The 12,885-nt window shown below is 42.6% G+C and overlaps 2 protein-coding genes across 10 annotated transcripts; one reads left to right on the top strand and one right to left on the bottom strand.

Annotated features, from left to right (window-relative positions):
- Positions 1–943: 943 nt before the first annotated feature.
- On the top strand, positions 944–11,293 carry LOC100124100 (vinculin). 9 transcript variants are annotated; one of them, XM_031932293.1, is made up of 19 exons: positions 944–1,342; positions 3,745–3,852; positions 3,935–4,080; positions 4,280–4,336; positions 5,185–5,461; positions 5,545–5,745; positions 5,832–6,072; positions 6,191–6,423; positions 6,602–6,622; positions 6,735–7,101; positions 7,345–7,773; positions 7,983–8,074; positions 8,197–8,308; positions 8,390–8,467; positions 8,786–8,910; positions 8,984–9,223; positions 9,312–9,402; positions 9,556–9,591; positions 10,082–11,293. In XM_031932293.1, the coding sequence occupies exons 1-19, from the start codon at positions 1,286–1,288 to the stop codon at positions 10,249–10,251; spliced, it is 3,081 nt and encodes a 1,026-aa protein (XP_031788153.1). In that variant the 5' UTR covers positions 944–1,285; the 3' UTR covers positions 10,252–11,293. The 9 variants fall into 9 exon arrangements, with proteins under 9 accessions (XP_031788153.1, XP_031788152.1, XP_031788156.1 ...); XM_031932292.1 differs by having other exon boundaries at positions 4,277–4,336; XM_031932296.1 differs by lacking the exon at positions 4,280–4,336.
- Positions 11,192–12,871, bottom strand: LOC100124099 (transcription initiation factor TFIID subunit 8). Its single transcript, XM_001607901.5, has 5 exons — positions 12,610–12,871; positions 12,256–12,542; positions 12,030–12,180; positions 11,807–11,953; positions 11,192–11,750 (listed from the first exon to the last, which is right to left on the bottom strand). The coding sequence occupies exons 1-5, from the start codon at positions 12,737–12,739 to the stop codon at positions 11,596–11,598; spliced, it is 870 nt and encodes a 289-aa protein (XP_001607951.2). The 5' UTR covers positions 12,740–12,871; the 3' UTR covers positions 11,192–11,595.
- Positions 12,872–12,885: the final 14 nt, after the last annotated feature.

The following is a 12,885-nucleotide window of genomic DNA, read 5'->3' as shown; positions in this document are numbered from 1 at the left end:
TACGAGACGTACTCTATGAAGCTGTATCATATGTGTGTTTGGGTTTTTCAAGAAGTGTTTGATTTTTATAAAATTATAAATATTATAGGTATGATTCGTTCACATCGCTGTGATTAGTATATTTATTAATAATGCTATTGTAGATCTGATACAGTTTGGGAGACCTTCTTTATCGTCTCACGGTATTGAAGAGATTGCAGCTGTCATTATAATATTCAAATGTATTCTGTTTAAACACTTGTCCTTTATTTTTTATTATTTTGTAACAATAAAACTGTCAAGTAATCTTTGCATGCATTGTAATCTTGTAGTATGGTTACTGTTATACAGATACTATAATTTACGAGATAATTTATGAATGTATAATAATAATACACCAGCAGAGTCCACGCTCAATACGCACTTTGTTTAAGTCTGTTATTATACAGTAAATAATATAATCTTCCAACTTGAAGAATTCAAACATCAATCCGTACTGTACATCATCGTGCAGTATAAACAAGTAGCTAAAGTTATAAAAAGCCCGTCTGGTCGTTCTCCGCCTCCTACTACTGAAAACCTTCCTTTATTCCAGCACATGTTGTTCTTTCGAACTCCAAAAAGTCACGTCCACACGTGCGTGCGCTCATTCATCCGTGCACGCCTGCATCTCTCCGTGCAGTACACGATCTACAATAACTCAGTTGAAAAAGGTCTCCCTTTCTTTTTCTCAATTCTCTCAAGTCGAGACGTCGTCTTCTTGCACATGAGTGGGCTCTGATTCGCCGCCTGGCCACGGGTGTCTCTGTCGGCCTCGGACTCTCCAACACACCCACACCGGTTAAATATACTTTTACGAGAAAGCGAGAGAGAGAGAGAGAGAGAGAGAGAGAGAGAGAGAGAGAGAGAGAGAGAAAGAGCGTGTACGCAGAAGCTATACAGTGATATAGTTTGTCTGCCGCAGCGCAGCAGTTGATTTTCGTTCGCCGAACGCCGTGGACGCATTGGTTAGGGAGTCGCCTCGGTTAGCAGGCCTCCTCAAAGCGCGCGCTTCGTTTTGTTCCGTTCGGTTAAAGAATTCTTTGTTTATTTCCGTGACTTTCTTTCGCACGCTATCGCTTATCTCGCTCTTTTTCCGTCCGCGTTATTACGGTATACATCAGCACAGCGGACGTCGGCGTTTCTTCTCTATACCCTTTTACAACACCTATTTATTCGCTGCTCCGTGTGTACAGAGCTTCGTGTATTTCTTTTCAACGACCGAATCGTCCACGTCGAGGAAGCTGAGCAGACAAACAGCAGCAGGATGCCGGTCTTTCACACGAAAACCATCGAGAGCATCCTCGATCCTGTTGCACAACAGGTAATAATTGAATTAGCATCGGCGGCTGTGAGCGTCCAGTAGTTTGCTTGTTTACACAGTGCTTATTATATGTGCGTGTGTATGTGTGCGTGTGCGTGTGTGTGTGTGTGATGTATTGGGCGAAAGAGGTCCAGGGCCGGTGCTAAACTCTGCCAATTGCTCCACTTTGTCACTTATCAATTTGGCAATGGAACCGGCCGAAAGATATAATTGCTCCCGAAGCCAGAGCCGGACGAAAAGTGGCATAAGTATATGCCCGGTGCATCTATAACCTGTACACTTTTCTCTCTCTCTCTCTCTCTCTCTCTCTCTCTCTCTCTCTCTCTCTCTCTCTCTCTCTCTCTCGCGAGTTTCACGTATATATAGACGTGACATCACGAGAAGAGAGCTGCCGTCGTGCAGCTGGAGATCGTATGTAGCCGCGGATGCTGTGTATACGTGTGCGTGTATTCGATTGATCGGAGGGAAAATGTGCTGAGAAAAGAGAAAACTCGCGGGTTCACATACGAGTATATGCGGTTTAGCTCTCTTTCTTGCGCTACTAAAAATGGTTGTTCGACCAGAGCGACGGCTGTACAAGTTATACGTCTCTGGGGTTTTCGCAATATTTCGGTGAAAATTCTCGAGTTGTATTTCTCGCACATACTTTTGCAATTATTTTGCAAGACAGAAGGTGGGAGAAGCTACCGAACTCTTTTTATGAATGAATAAGAGAACGTGTTGTCGAGCGAGAAAATAACACCTTGCTTGTGTGTACATAAGTACGCGCCCGACGATGACGGCATGTTTGAGGATTACTCACGGACTTATCTCCCGTCTCGATCGGAGATTTTGACCGAAAGTCCGTTTTTTTTCGCTCTAGCTTCAAAAGCCCCAGACACAGTAGAAGCTTTGATCGTCGTGTCTCTATTGTAAAGAACACACGCGTTGACGCCGAGTAAATAAACGTCGCGAAAATAGCTGTTGAAACGCGCGAAAATAAACAAAAAATATAACGGCCTCCCGCAAAAGATCACGAAATAAATAGACTCGCGCGCGTTATAAGTATTGCATATACACATCCGAGCAGAGCCTGAGTCATATTGTGTGTAGAATCCGCAACATTGAACATTGTTGCCAGCAGCCGTACTATAAATTCACACACGTGCGGCTTTCCCGAAACGAATCAATTTTACATAACGCTATAAAATCACCATCGCGTGTTCTATTTTAATCCACCCGTCGCTGCACTCGATGCGAATGTACACCCACACCCTATATTCCATACAGAGACGGACGGGGGGTTGGATCGTCATCGTCAGATTCTCGCAACAAAAGCTGCCGACTATAGCTCTCGCACATATCGACACTTTGGTTTCCGGCGCGGCTTGTTATATGCGTGTGTATAAGGGCCACACCCGCTGCCGCCGCCGGCAGCGAAATCGGAAATTTAGTAATTATGAGTGTACGCCAGAGGCGGCTTCTCTAAAAATACATGGGGTTAAAATAAGACACCTTGGTTAGGCCTCTCTCTCTCTTTCTCTCTCACTCGCTCTCGGCGTGCGTGGAAGCCAAAGGCCCGATTACACAATGCCGCCGCCGTCTATATAGGTATACACATTCACGCGTATAAGCAGAGGGACTTTTTTCCTTGGTCACGAGAGAGCGAGAGATCTACGAGGTGTAAACAGGCCTTCGCTGCGCGCCCACCTGATGTTACAATACGCGCGTATGCCTGATATATGAAAATCCGAATAGCCGCGCGATTATGCGTCTCCCCTTAAAAGGAGAATCGATAGGTGTGCTGCTGTGTGTGAGCTCTGTCGCGTGTATACCGGCAGATTTCTTTCTCTTCGATGCGCGATTTCTTCGCTTTTTTTTCTTCCTACTAGAGGTGGATTCGTCGCGCCTGAAAGCTACGAGAGCTTACAATGTCGCCGTCGCGTTCTATCTGCAGGGGGAGAACTATTTATACAGAGGAGGATTTCATGCGGCGAAACTAATGGTTGGGTCAATCTATGTCAAGAATATTAGAATTAGTTATGATCGTGTGTTTTTAGAGGGAAACCTAGACGAAAGGTCAAGTGTTTCACAAACGTTTAAAAATATAACGTTAGCGCGAGTGGTGTGACAAAACACTGGAAAAACAACATCATCAGGCTTGCTTATTTGGGCGGTTTTTTATGTATTATTTTGCTTTTATACGAGGATGATTGGAGTTCGTTGATTTTTTAATGAATGATTGATTGATCGATGATAGAAAGCAGTAGTGCGATTCGCGCTCGGGTTAGACAATGAGCTCAGATAACGGCTTCTCGCGTTTTCGAGTAATTAGTTGAGATAAGCATCCATGTATACTTCGTTGTAATAGTTACGCTACTGAATAAATGTTTCATCGTCACTCACCGTAAACTTTCCCGCAGGTATCGAGGCTGGTCATCTTGCACGAAGAGGCTGAAGATGGAAACGCCATGCCAGATCTCGAGAGGCCTGTCAAGGCTGTCAGCATGGCAGTTGCCAATCTCGTCAAGGTACGTTCATCTCAATCGTCAAAACTACTACGAATCCACATATTTTTCTCTCTCACGATTTCTGTCGATCTCTTCTCTCAAGGTTGGCAAAGAGACCATCAACTCTTCGGACGACGCCCTGCTGAAACAAGACATGCCGGGTTCCTTGAAACGCGTCGAAGGGGCCTCCCATCTCCTCGAGGAGGCTTCGGTGATGTTGAAGAACGACCCTTATTCCAGCTCCGCCAGGTAATTGTTGTTACGCGGATCATTCGCTACGTTATGACAGCGAAAATAAAACGATACATGCTACTATAGTCTCGAGAAAGGAAAAATGAAATATTGTCCGAGGCGCTACATAGACTTTCGCGTACACATGCGAGTAACCTTTTTTAATTCGATTTATTGTGTTCTCTTCGTGTACCGATACCCGCCGGACGTACAGTAGTTATCACAGTAGTACCACTACTACTTCTACTACTTACTCGTATAAAATGGAATACAGGTATGTTTAGATATGGCGGACGGACGAGTAAGTCAAGAGTTTTTACGCTTTGCTGAAAATTAAACGATGCATTTTATAGTGTGCTCGTAACACTACTTTCTATAAAAAAAGCGTTATTTTTTGGATTTGTATAATTTATTATACTTACGTTAACAATGGAATATCATACACGTTTTTATTATCTTCGATATTATGAACGAATTTTAACAAATCATCGCATTATTCTTTATTATTATTATTATTATTTGATACATCGTTATATTATTATTTTGCATGACGCACTCTCGAAATTTATTTGCCACTTATATCATACACGCGAATACGCTCTATATCGTTATTCGAATATAACAATCGAAACGAAGTTACGAAAGTTTCCATCGCCGAAGACCTGAAAGCAGTATACTGTGATAGTCTGGAAAAATCCGAGCGAAGACAGCGCTGACCCGCAGGAGTTTAACCAAATTGATTAAGAGGCTCGAGAACTAAACAGGGAGTAATGCACAGCAAATAAAGCGACGATCGAGTTGAAAGTGCAGTGACATCATCGAGCCTTTTGAGCGCAACTCGTTTCGGACTCACTGGGAGGATATTCGAATATTCGTGTTTTTTACTAGTCATACAATTCATACATTTCATCAAAAATTACGTCGAAAAGTAATTTTTCCATACCATGTAATCATCATATCGCATACGCCTACGCGACAGAAAAAAAAACCAACAACGATATAATTACGCAATCGTCGACATGTACTAATGCAGTTCACAGTATATAATATAAAACGACGTAAATCAACGATCCCACACTTCCATGGAGCTAATCGCCTATAACTCGAATGCTTTGTTTTTAGGAAAAAGTTGATAGAAGGCTCTCGGGGTATACTCCAAGGCACGAGTTCGCTGCTGCTGTGTTTCGACGAGAGCGAAGTGCGAAAAATAATCCGCGAGTGCAAGCGCGTCCTCGACTACTTGGCAGTGGCCGAAGTGATCGAGACCATGGAAGACTTGGTGCATTTCCTGAAGAATCTTAGTCCGTGCCTTAGCAAAGTGTCCAGAGAAGTGAGCGCTCGCGAGAAGGAGCTCACCCACCAGGTGCACAGGGAGATCCTGATCAGGTGTTTGGACCAGGTACGCTCGTTGATATAAAAGTATTCATGCGGAGATCATATTTTTCTAAAAATTGCAACGCCCTGTAACTCGATTAAATACAGGTGAAGACCCTGGCGCCGATTCTGATCTGCTCGATGAAGATCTTCATCCACATCATATCGAGCGGTGGCAAGGGAGCGGAGGAGGCAGCTGAGAACCGCAACTACTTGTCGGGACGCATGTCCGAGGAGATAAACGAAATCATCCGCGTGCTGCAGCTAACTACTTACGATGAGGACGAATGGGACGCCGATCAATTGACGGTATACACGCGTCGCTCTCATTGCGCGTTGAATGAGTCGTTATCGAGAACTGATACGCGAACGTCTTCTCGTTGAATGTTGTATAGGTATTGAAGAAGGCACAGAGCGCCATCGAGTCGCGAGTCAAGCCGGCCTTCGACTGGCTGGACAACGGCAACGCGCTCAGAGGTGGAGTAGGCGAGAAGAGCCTCAGACAGATCATCGAACAGGCCGGTCGATTGGCAGACCGATACCTGCCACCGTCGCAGGCCAATCCGATCTCGAAACTCTCCTCGCAGCTGACTACCATGACGGATGCCCTCTGCGAGCTGCGTCAGAATGACAAAGGTGATTTTCATAAGCTTGAGCATATCTGGTTGTAGAGATCGATGCGCGCGAATGAATAGCAACGTTGCGAATGCTCGCATTGTGCTCAAGATTGATAAGCGTCGATAACGTTTTCCAGGAACTTCGCCGCAAGGAGAAGCTCTGGCCCGCGGTATCAAGGAGAAGGTGAACGAGCTGCGCTCGAACATCTCGTCGGCAATCGTTGCCGCTGACAAGTCGGGAACTGTACAGACCGCTCACACGGTAGCAGGTCGTCTGGAGCAAGCCAACAAGTGGCTGCTGAATCCTCAGCACGACGACAAAGGCCTTGGCCAAAAGGCCATTGCCCTTATTATTCACGAGGGCAAGAAGGTAATCCCCCCGACTTCTCCTTATCTCTTGTCTCTTTCTCTACATCTACATAAATTATCATATCGCTCTAGCGCTAATGCATATTAACTTGTGTACATAATACAAAGCTTGCCAAGTACAGTTTTGCTTTATCTCTGTCTGCTTCTTTCGTTGCTATTACTCTATCGTTGGACGATAGAATCACGGGACTATTCTCGAAGTAAGTCCTAGGACAAGTCCCGACACTGGGGAGGCAAAGATAAGGCTTGTCTCTCTGGTGTACAGTTGACAACCTGAAATCAAAGCACTGAGAAAAACCTTCTTTCACGCAGGTCGCCGAGGGTCTCCCTGGAATCCACAAGGCCGAGATTCTGCAGCTCTGCGACGAAGTTGACAACCTGTCGCACCAGCTCAGTGAACTGTGTGCTCGTGGCGAGGGTAACAGTCCTCGTGCCCAGGAGATCGCCCGCCAGCTCTCGCACAAGCTGAACGAGCTCAAAAACAAGATCCAGCAAGCCGTGGTGTCGCGCGTTGTCGAGGACTTCATCGATATCACCACACCGCTGAAGCAGTTCACCGAGGCAGTTTTGGCACCCGAAGGAACGCCTGGACGCGAGCAAAATTTCAACGATAAAACGCTCAATTTGCAGAACTTCTCCAACAGGGCTGCCAAGACTGCTAGGATGGTCGCAGCTGGTGGTGAGTTATATAAGCACTCATTAAAATTCCGCGTCTGACCAATACCGACTGTTTCTACTTTCACCAAGCCCCTGATCATCCATTACTTCGTTATTCAGTCACATTCATTCACCTCGTCGAAGTCAACTTCCTCAAATTGTCGCAATATTTACAAACAAACCGAAAACTCGGTGCATTACAAAATCGCATTCCGATGAAGCGCAACGAGCATCATACACACTCAAAAAATTTACTCACACACAGGTAGCGGCGGTAACAAGAAACTCGCCGAGGCCCTGACCGCGACAGCCTCGCAGCTCGAATCCTTGACACCGCAGCTGATTAACGCTGGCCGAATCCGCATGACCTACCCTGAGAGCAAGGCTGCGGACGAGCACTTTGAGAATCTGCGTCAGCAGTACGCCGATACGATACAACGCGCTAGGAGCCTCTGCGACGAGGCGACCGACAGCGCGGACTTCGTCAAGGCTTCCGAGGAGCAGATGAAGAAGCACTCGGTGCTCTGCGAGGACGCCATCGCCAAGAACAATCCCCAGAAAATGGTCGACAACACTTCGGCTATTGCCAGGCTAGCTAATCGAGTGATCCTCGTCGCTAAGCAGGAGAGTGACAATAGCGAAGACCCTGCCTTCATCCAGAGCGTCAATCGTGCTGCTGACGTTCTGCAAAACTGTGAGTTGCTATACATGACAAAGATCTGTTTTTACTACTAAAGAACAAAAGAATATAGTTTAAGAAGAATTGTATTGTTTCACGATGATTATCAAGTATAATAAGATTCGTAACATTCTTCTTGAAATAAGGCGCGTAGACTCGTAAACCGAGTCAGCCTTGCATACACCTATAACGAGTCCTAGATTCACACCTCTGGTACTTTGCAGGCGTGGCTCCAATGGTCCAGGACGCCAAGGCTGTGGCAATCAACACTAACGACGGACCGGCGGTATCGCGCTGGCGGGACAGTAACCGAGCGGTAAGCGATACCTTTGATCTATCCATTGTTATAACACGCCTGCATCAATACGATCTGTATACGCGTTGTAAACAATGAGGTGTAAGATCGCGTTTGATTTACTTGACTGATTTTGCGCGCAGTTGCTGGCAGGTGTCGGTCAAGTGAGAAAGGCCATCACCGTGGAGCCCGAGGGCGTCTCGCCGGTACCTCCACCACCACCGAGTCTATCTCAGCTTCGCATCCACGACGGAGGTGAGAAAACTCCTATTATGATGATTTGATCTTTTCTAAGAAAAAATAAGAATATCACTCTCAAATGAATTGTTTCATCAGGAGATAGTCCTGATCATATGCAGAAAACTTACTTGCCGAAAGATGAATATTCTAGTCACAAGTACAGTAAACCGAAAGGTAATTCACGGCAAACTGTGTGCAGTGATTATTTCTCCCGATAACAGTCGTTGTGCATTTTTTTATCCCAATGACAGCTAACAAAATTATAAAAATTCTTTCTTAACAATTTGACAGTCCCTGCACGTGATTTTTAGTTGTTGTCCATATTATATAAATAAAGAGGTGTTACAAAAAACCAGTTCTGTGAAAGATAATACGACTTGAAACGTAATGACAGCATCGCCTGTCAAGCATCACTCCTTCTTCATAGTGTGATCGAGTTTGCTGACAATTTTTTAATTCTTCCTTCTGACATATAAACCTGTAATCCCCCAGATATGGCTCCACCAAGGCCGCCACTACCGAGCGGCGAGGTTCCGCCACCGAGACCGCCGCCGCCAGAGACTGACGACGAAGACGAGATGTTCATGCACGCTCCTCAACCTAATCAGCCCATTATGGTAAGTCATCGTCCAAAAATTCTTTAAAATTTGTTATCATGAGCAATACTTTAATCAACGTGTACACTCGTAGATGGCAGCTCACGGTCTGCATCAAGAAGTCCGACAATGGTCGAGCAAGGACAACGAGATTATCGCCGCAGCCAAGAAGATGGCCATTCTCATGGGCAGACTGTCCGGTTTAGTAAGGGGCGAGGGCGGTAACAAACGAGACCTTATAGCTTGCGCCAAGGCCATCGCCGAGGCCTCGCAAGAAGTTACGAGACTCGCCAAGGAACTCGCAAGGGAGTGTACCGACAAACGTATTCGTACGGTTAGTAAACTACTCCACTCTTCACATTAATAAATCTGTAAGGATTATCGAGTTTCGTCATGAAATGTATAATTTGATTGTTTTACAGAATCTTCTGCAAGTTTGCGAGCGTATTCCCACTATCGGAACGCAGCTCAAAATCTTGTCAACTGTCAAAGCAACGATGCTCGGCGCCCAAGGTACGATAGTGCATTATGTTTTTTGCTTCGAAAAAATGCTAACAAAGTGTAAAAACGCGGCTTTCGCTAAACAAAGATCTGAAAAAGCGTCATCAATGGAGCATCAAATAGTTACTAATCGACTAACAAATTCGTTGATTTCTCTGTGCTTAGAAACGCTCCCTACCTGGGAAGAGCTGATGCTATACGGTAAAGGCCAGCTGTATGATACACTGTCTATGTTGATTAGAAAACACTTTAGGCACTGCTTAATTATTTTTTTATCGTTAATATTAAGTATTAGTGGTGGTATTTTTAGTTTTAAAATTATTATAGCTGATTTATGACTTTTATTTTCACTTCGGTTCTATGCTTTTGCATCTATATTTTTTATTTATATATTAAAGCTGTAGTTACATAATTGCATGTATACATTATTATCTTTATACAATATTCTTTTTTAATTTAAAATAAGAATGGTGTAACTAATCTGGTGAGAAAAATGAAATATTTCGAAATCCGAATGATTAAATTAAATAGCAATAAATAAGAATTCAGTAGAATAAATGATGCATGATGTAAAGAACAGTGTCAGATGTCAAAATTCATCACAGTACATAAAATATATAAAAGAGTGTGGCACTTGGCTCAAATATGTGCGTAAATTCTTCAGATACTAATTTTTGTATGCGTCGTGTAGGTACGGAGGAGGACCAAGAGGCAACAGACATGTTGGTGGGCAACGCGCAGAACCTCATGCAAAGTGTAAAGGAGACGGTACGTGCTGCGGAATGCGCCAGCATCAAGATCCGAACGGCCTCTGGTATGAAGCTGCGCTGGGTGCGCCGACAGCCCTGGTACCAGTATTAGGAGCATCCCTCACCATTGTCGTCTCATTATATTATACCGTCACCGTCGCCATTCTCGCGTCGACTTCGTCTTGTCTTATATCTCACACCACGATTTTCATGCCATATTAAAGATAGCGATATTTTAGATAATTGTTTAGGTAACGACGAGTTTTTCTCTCTTTCTCTTTTTGTTGTTTCTCTAGAGATTCGAGACGTGGTCGGATTTATTGTCTTTTGACCGCTGAATTAGTCTGCTTGTTTGGATATTAACAAAGCGATAATAGTTGATTTTTGTATTAGATGCGCAGCTATACCCTACATATACTCAAAGTATAAAGTTTGGGTTAATAAGTATGTAGACTTAATTTTGCGGTCGAATGCTGGAGCTTAATACAAATATACATACATATATATATATATATATATATATATATATATATATATATATATATATATATATATATACACCTGTCCGACTCCGTTTCGAATTGATTTATGACTAATTGTATGAACGCGTACTAATGCGAAAAAATAAGGGATACACGAGCTACGCAATACTTATATGTATACGCGCGCGGATACAAGGTACACGCGTGTATTTTAGCAATAAGGTGCAAAAATAGAAGATTTGATCCTTCTTCAAATGCGCGCAAGGCCGCTATTTTTTATAAATGTGCGAGCGATAACTCAATGCAATCGACTATTTATTTTTGTATCTCGACAAATGTGCAATACAATCGAAAGTTGAATAACCCCTCCTCTGCCATACTAGCCTTCCCGATAAAGAGTAAAAGAACGTTATATATATGGTGCTAAGATATTAGTAGGAATCGGTCGTACAAGCATAATCGCAGAGACGTGTACTTGTTGTATCGAGCTTGCCGAAACAAAATGAGCCTTTAACTACTTACAATATTGACCAATCGAGTATCCGTCCTTTTATAGATCGGACTGGAGTGTTTTTAAACGTGATTTTATATTTATTGTTTATGAAGAAAATTGCATATATTATAACCCATTATAGATACTTGTAATGTAATAAAGCGTTTTAATAAATTAAACATCTTATTTTCTTACTGCTTTCTCATTTTCCCTTTTATAAAAAGACTGTACAATATTTACAATGTTTGATATTTTTTAAATCGATTTACAAGATAAGAAAATATACATGTCTAAGAGGAAATATTGTTGAAAAAAACAATTCTCAGCATTTTTAATCTACCAATGATTTTTGTAATCATGCTAAAACAAAACTGTTCTTATGTACATTTTCCTGACACCTTGATCCATCTAATGATATTCAGTTGCAACAGTGATTCCCTCTTACTTATATGTATTTATAAATGCCTAATTTAGACTTGAATCAAAAGCTTAACGCACCACTATCAGCTCCTTTTGTTGTAGAAGGCGTTTTGTTTTTTGGCATTTTGCCAGGTCTTAAATATGGATTATCTATCACCTCAGCTTGAGTATTTGATTCTTCACTTTGTTCTGGATCTTCTTGTTTTGTGTTTGCTCCTGAAAATTCGTTTTGTTAGAATAGTCAAAACACTATTAAATCCTTAATCTCTTACCTTCTTTATTTTTATCTTTATTTTCAGTTTCTTTTTCTTTCTTCTTTTTGACAGGACTTGCCTCTAAATCACTATCAGAGTCGAAAATTTGATCTTGTGGTAAAAGAGCAGACAGGTAGTTAGGGAATTGAGGTGTGCATCCAATTACTAAAAAAGAATAGTTTACAGTAAGTTGCAGTGAGTTGCATACTATATGATATTGGATGGTTTTCAAATTTCTTACATGGAAACATGCTATTGTCATCTTTAAGGAATAAACTATGAGTCTTTCCAGTTTTGGCGGTAAACCTTGTTAATGCTCTCTCGATATCCCTCTTTTGCTGTGCAGCTTTTTCTCTTATGGCCTCGTACTCTGTTACAGGTTGTTTGTGTGTCTGAAACCAATCGTCAATCAATATAGTAAAATCTTGTATCGATAGTTACAAATTTCTTATAATTATCAAACTTACGGGTGTCCTAATGTAAGCATGAGGATCAGGCATCTGTGGTAAATGGTTAGGTATGTGAGGGGGATGATTCTGCTTTACTCCTGCTTGTAAAATGTTCAGCTGTTTTGTTTGCGTCTGTTGTTGAAGTGAAGGTAATACTGATCTGTTTGGCCTGAGACTGTACGAGTGAATATTATCCAACTTGATTCCATTGTTTACCAAAGCTAGCACAATATCTGCTATGAGTATTTCTGTTCTGCCGGATAGTTCACAATAATTCCTCGCTGATTCGCCAATTTCGCACAACACTAAAAACATAACATTAGTCAAAAATAAGGTATAAAGTGAAAACTTTAGGTTAGAAAATTCACTAACGGGATTGTAACATTTCTGTCAAAGTTTCCAGGGCTAGTTTTTCGCAGGACTCGAAACCACATTCGGTCAAAATACTGCAGATCGAATGACTCAAAATTTTTCGACGCGTACTCGACGTTTGCACCTCCATAGTTGTTTATTTACTTTTTAAATTCTATATATGCACTATTTACTATGTATGTACACACTACTGCCAGCAGCTCACTGCTCACACCGCGAGTCCGCCAAGTCCGCGAAGCTAAATCGAATGACAAACTCTCATTCTCCACTCGATTC

The sequence above is a fragment of the Nasonia vitripennis genome, chromosome 5 (genome assembly GCF_009193385.2).
Source record: "Nasonia vitripennis strain AsymCx chromosome 5, Nvit_psr_1.1, whole genome shotgun sequence".
Lineage (NCBI taxonomy): Eukaryota > Metazoa > Arthropoda > Insecta > Hymenoptera > Pteromalidae > Nasonia > Nasonia vitripennis.
This window is presented reverse-complemented; position numbering and strand designations above follow the sequence as displayed.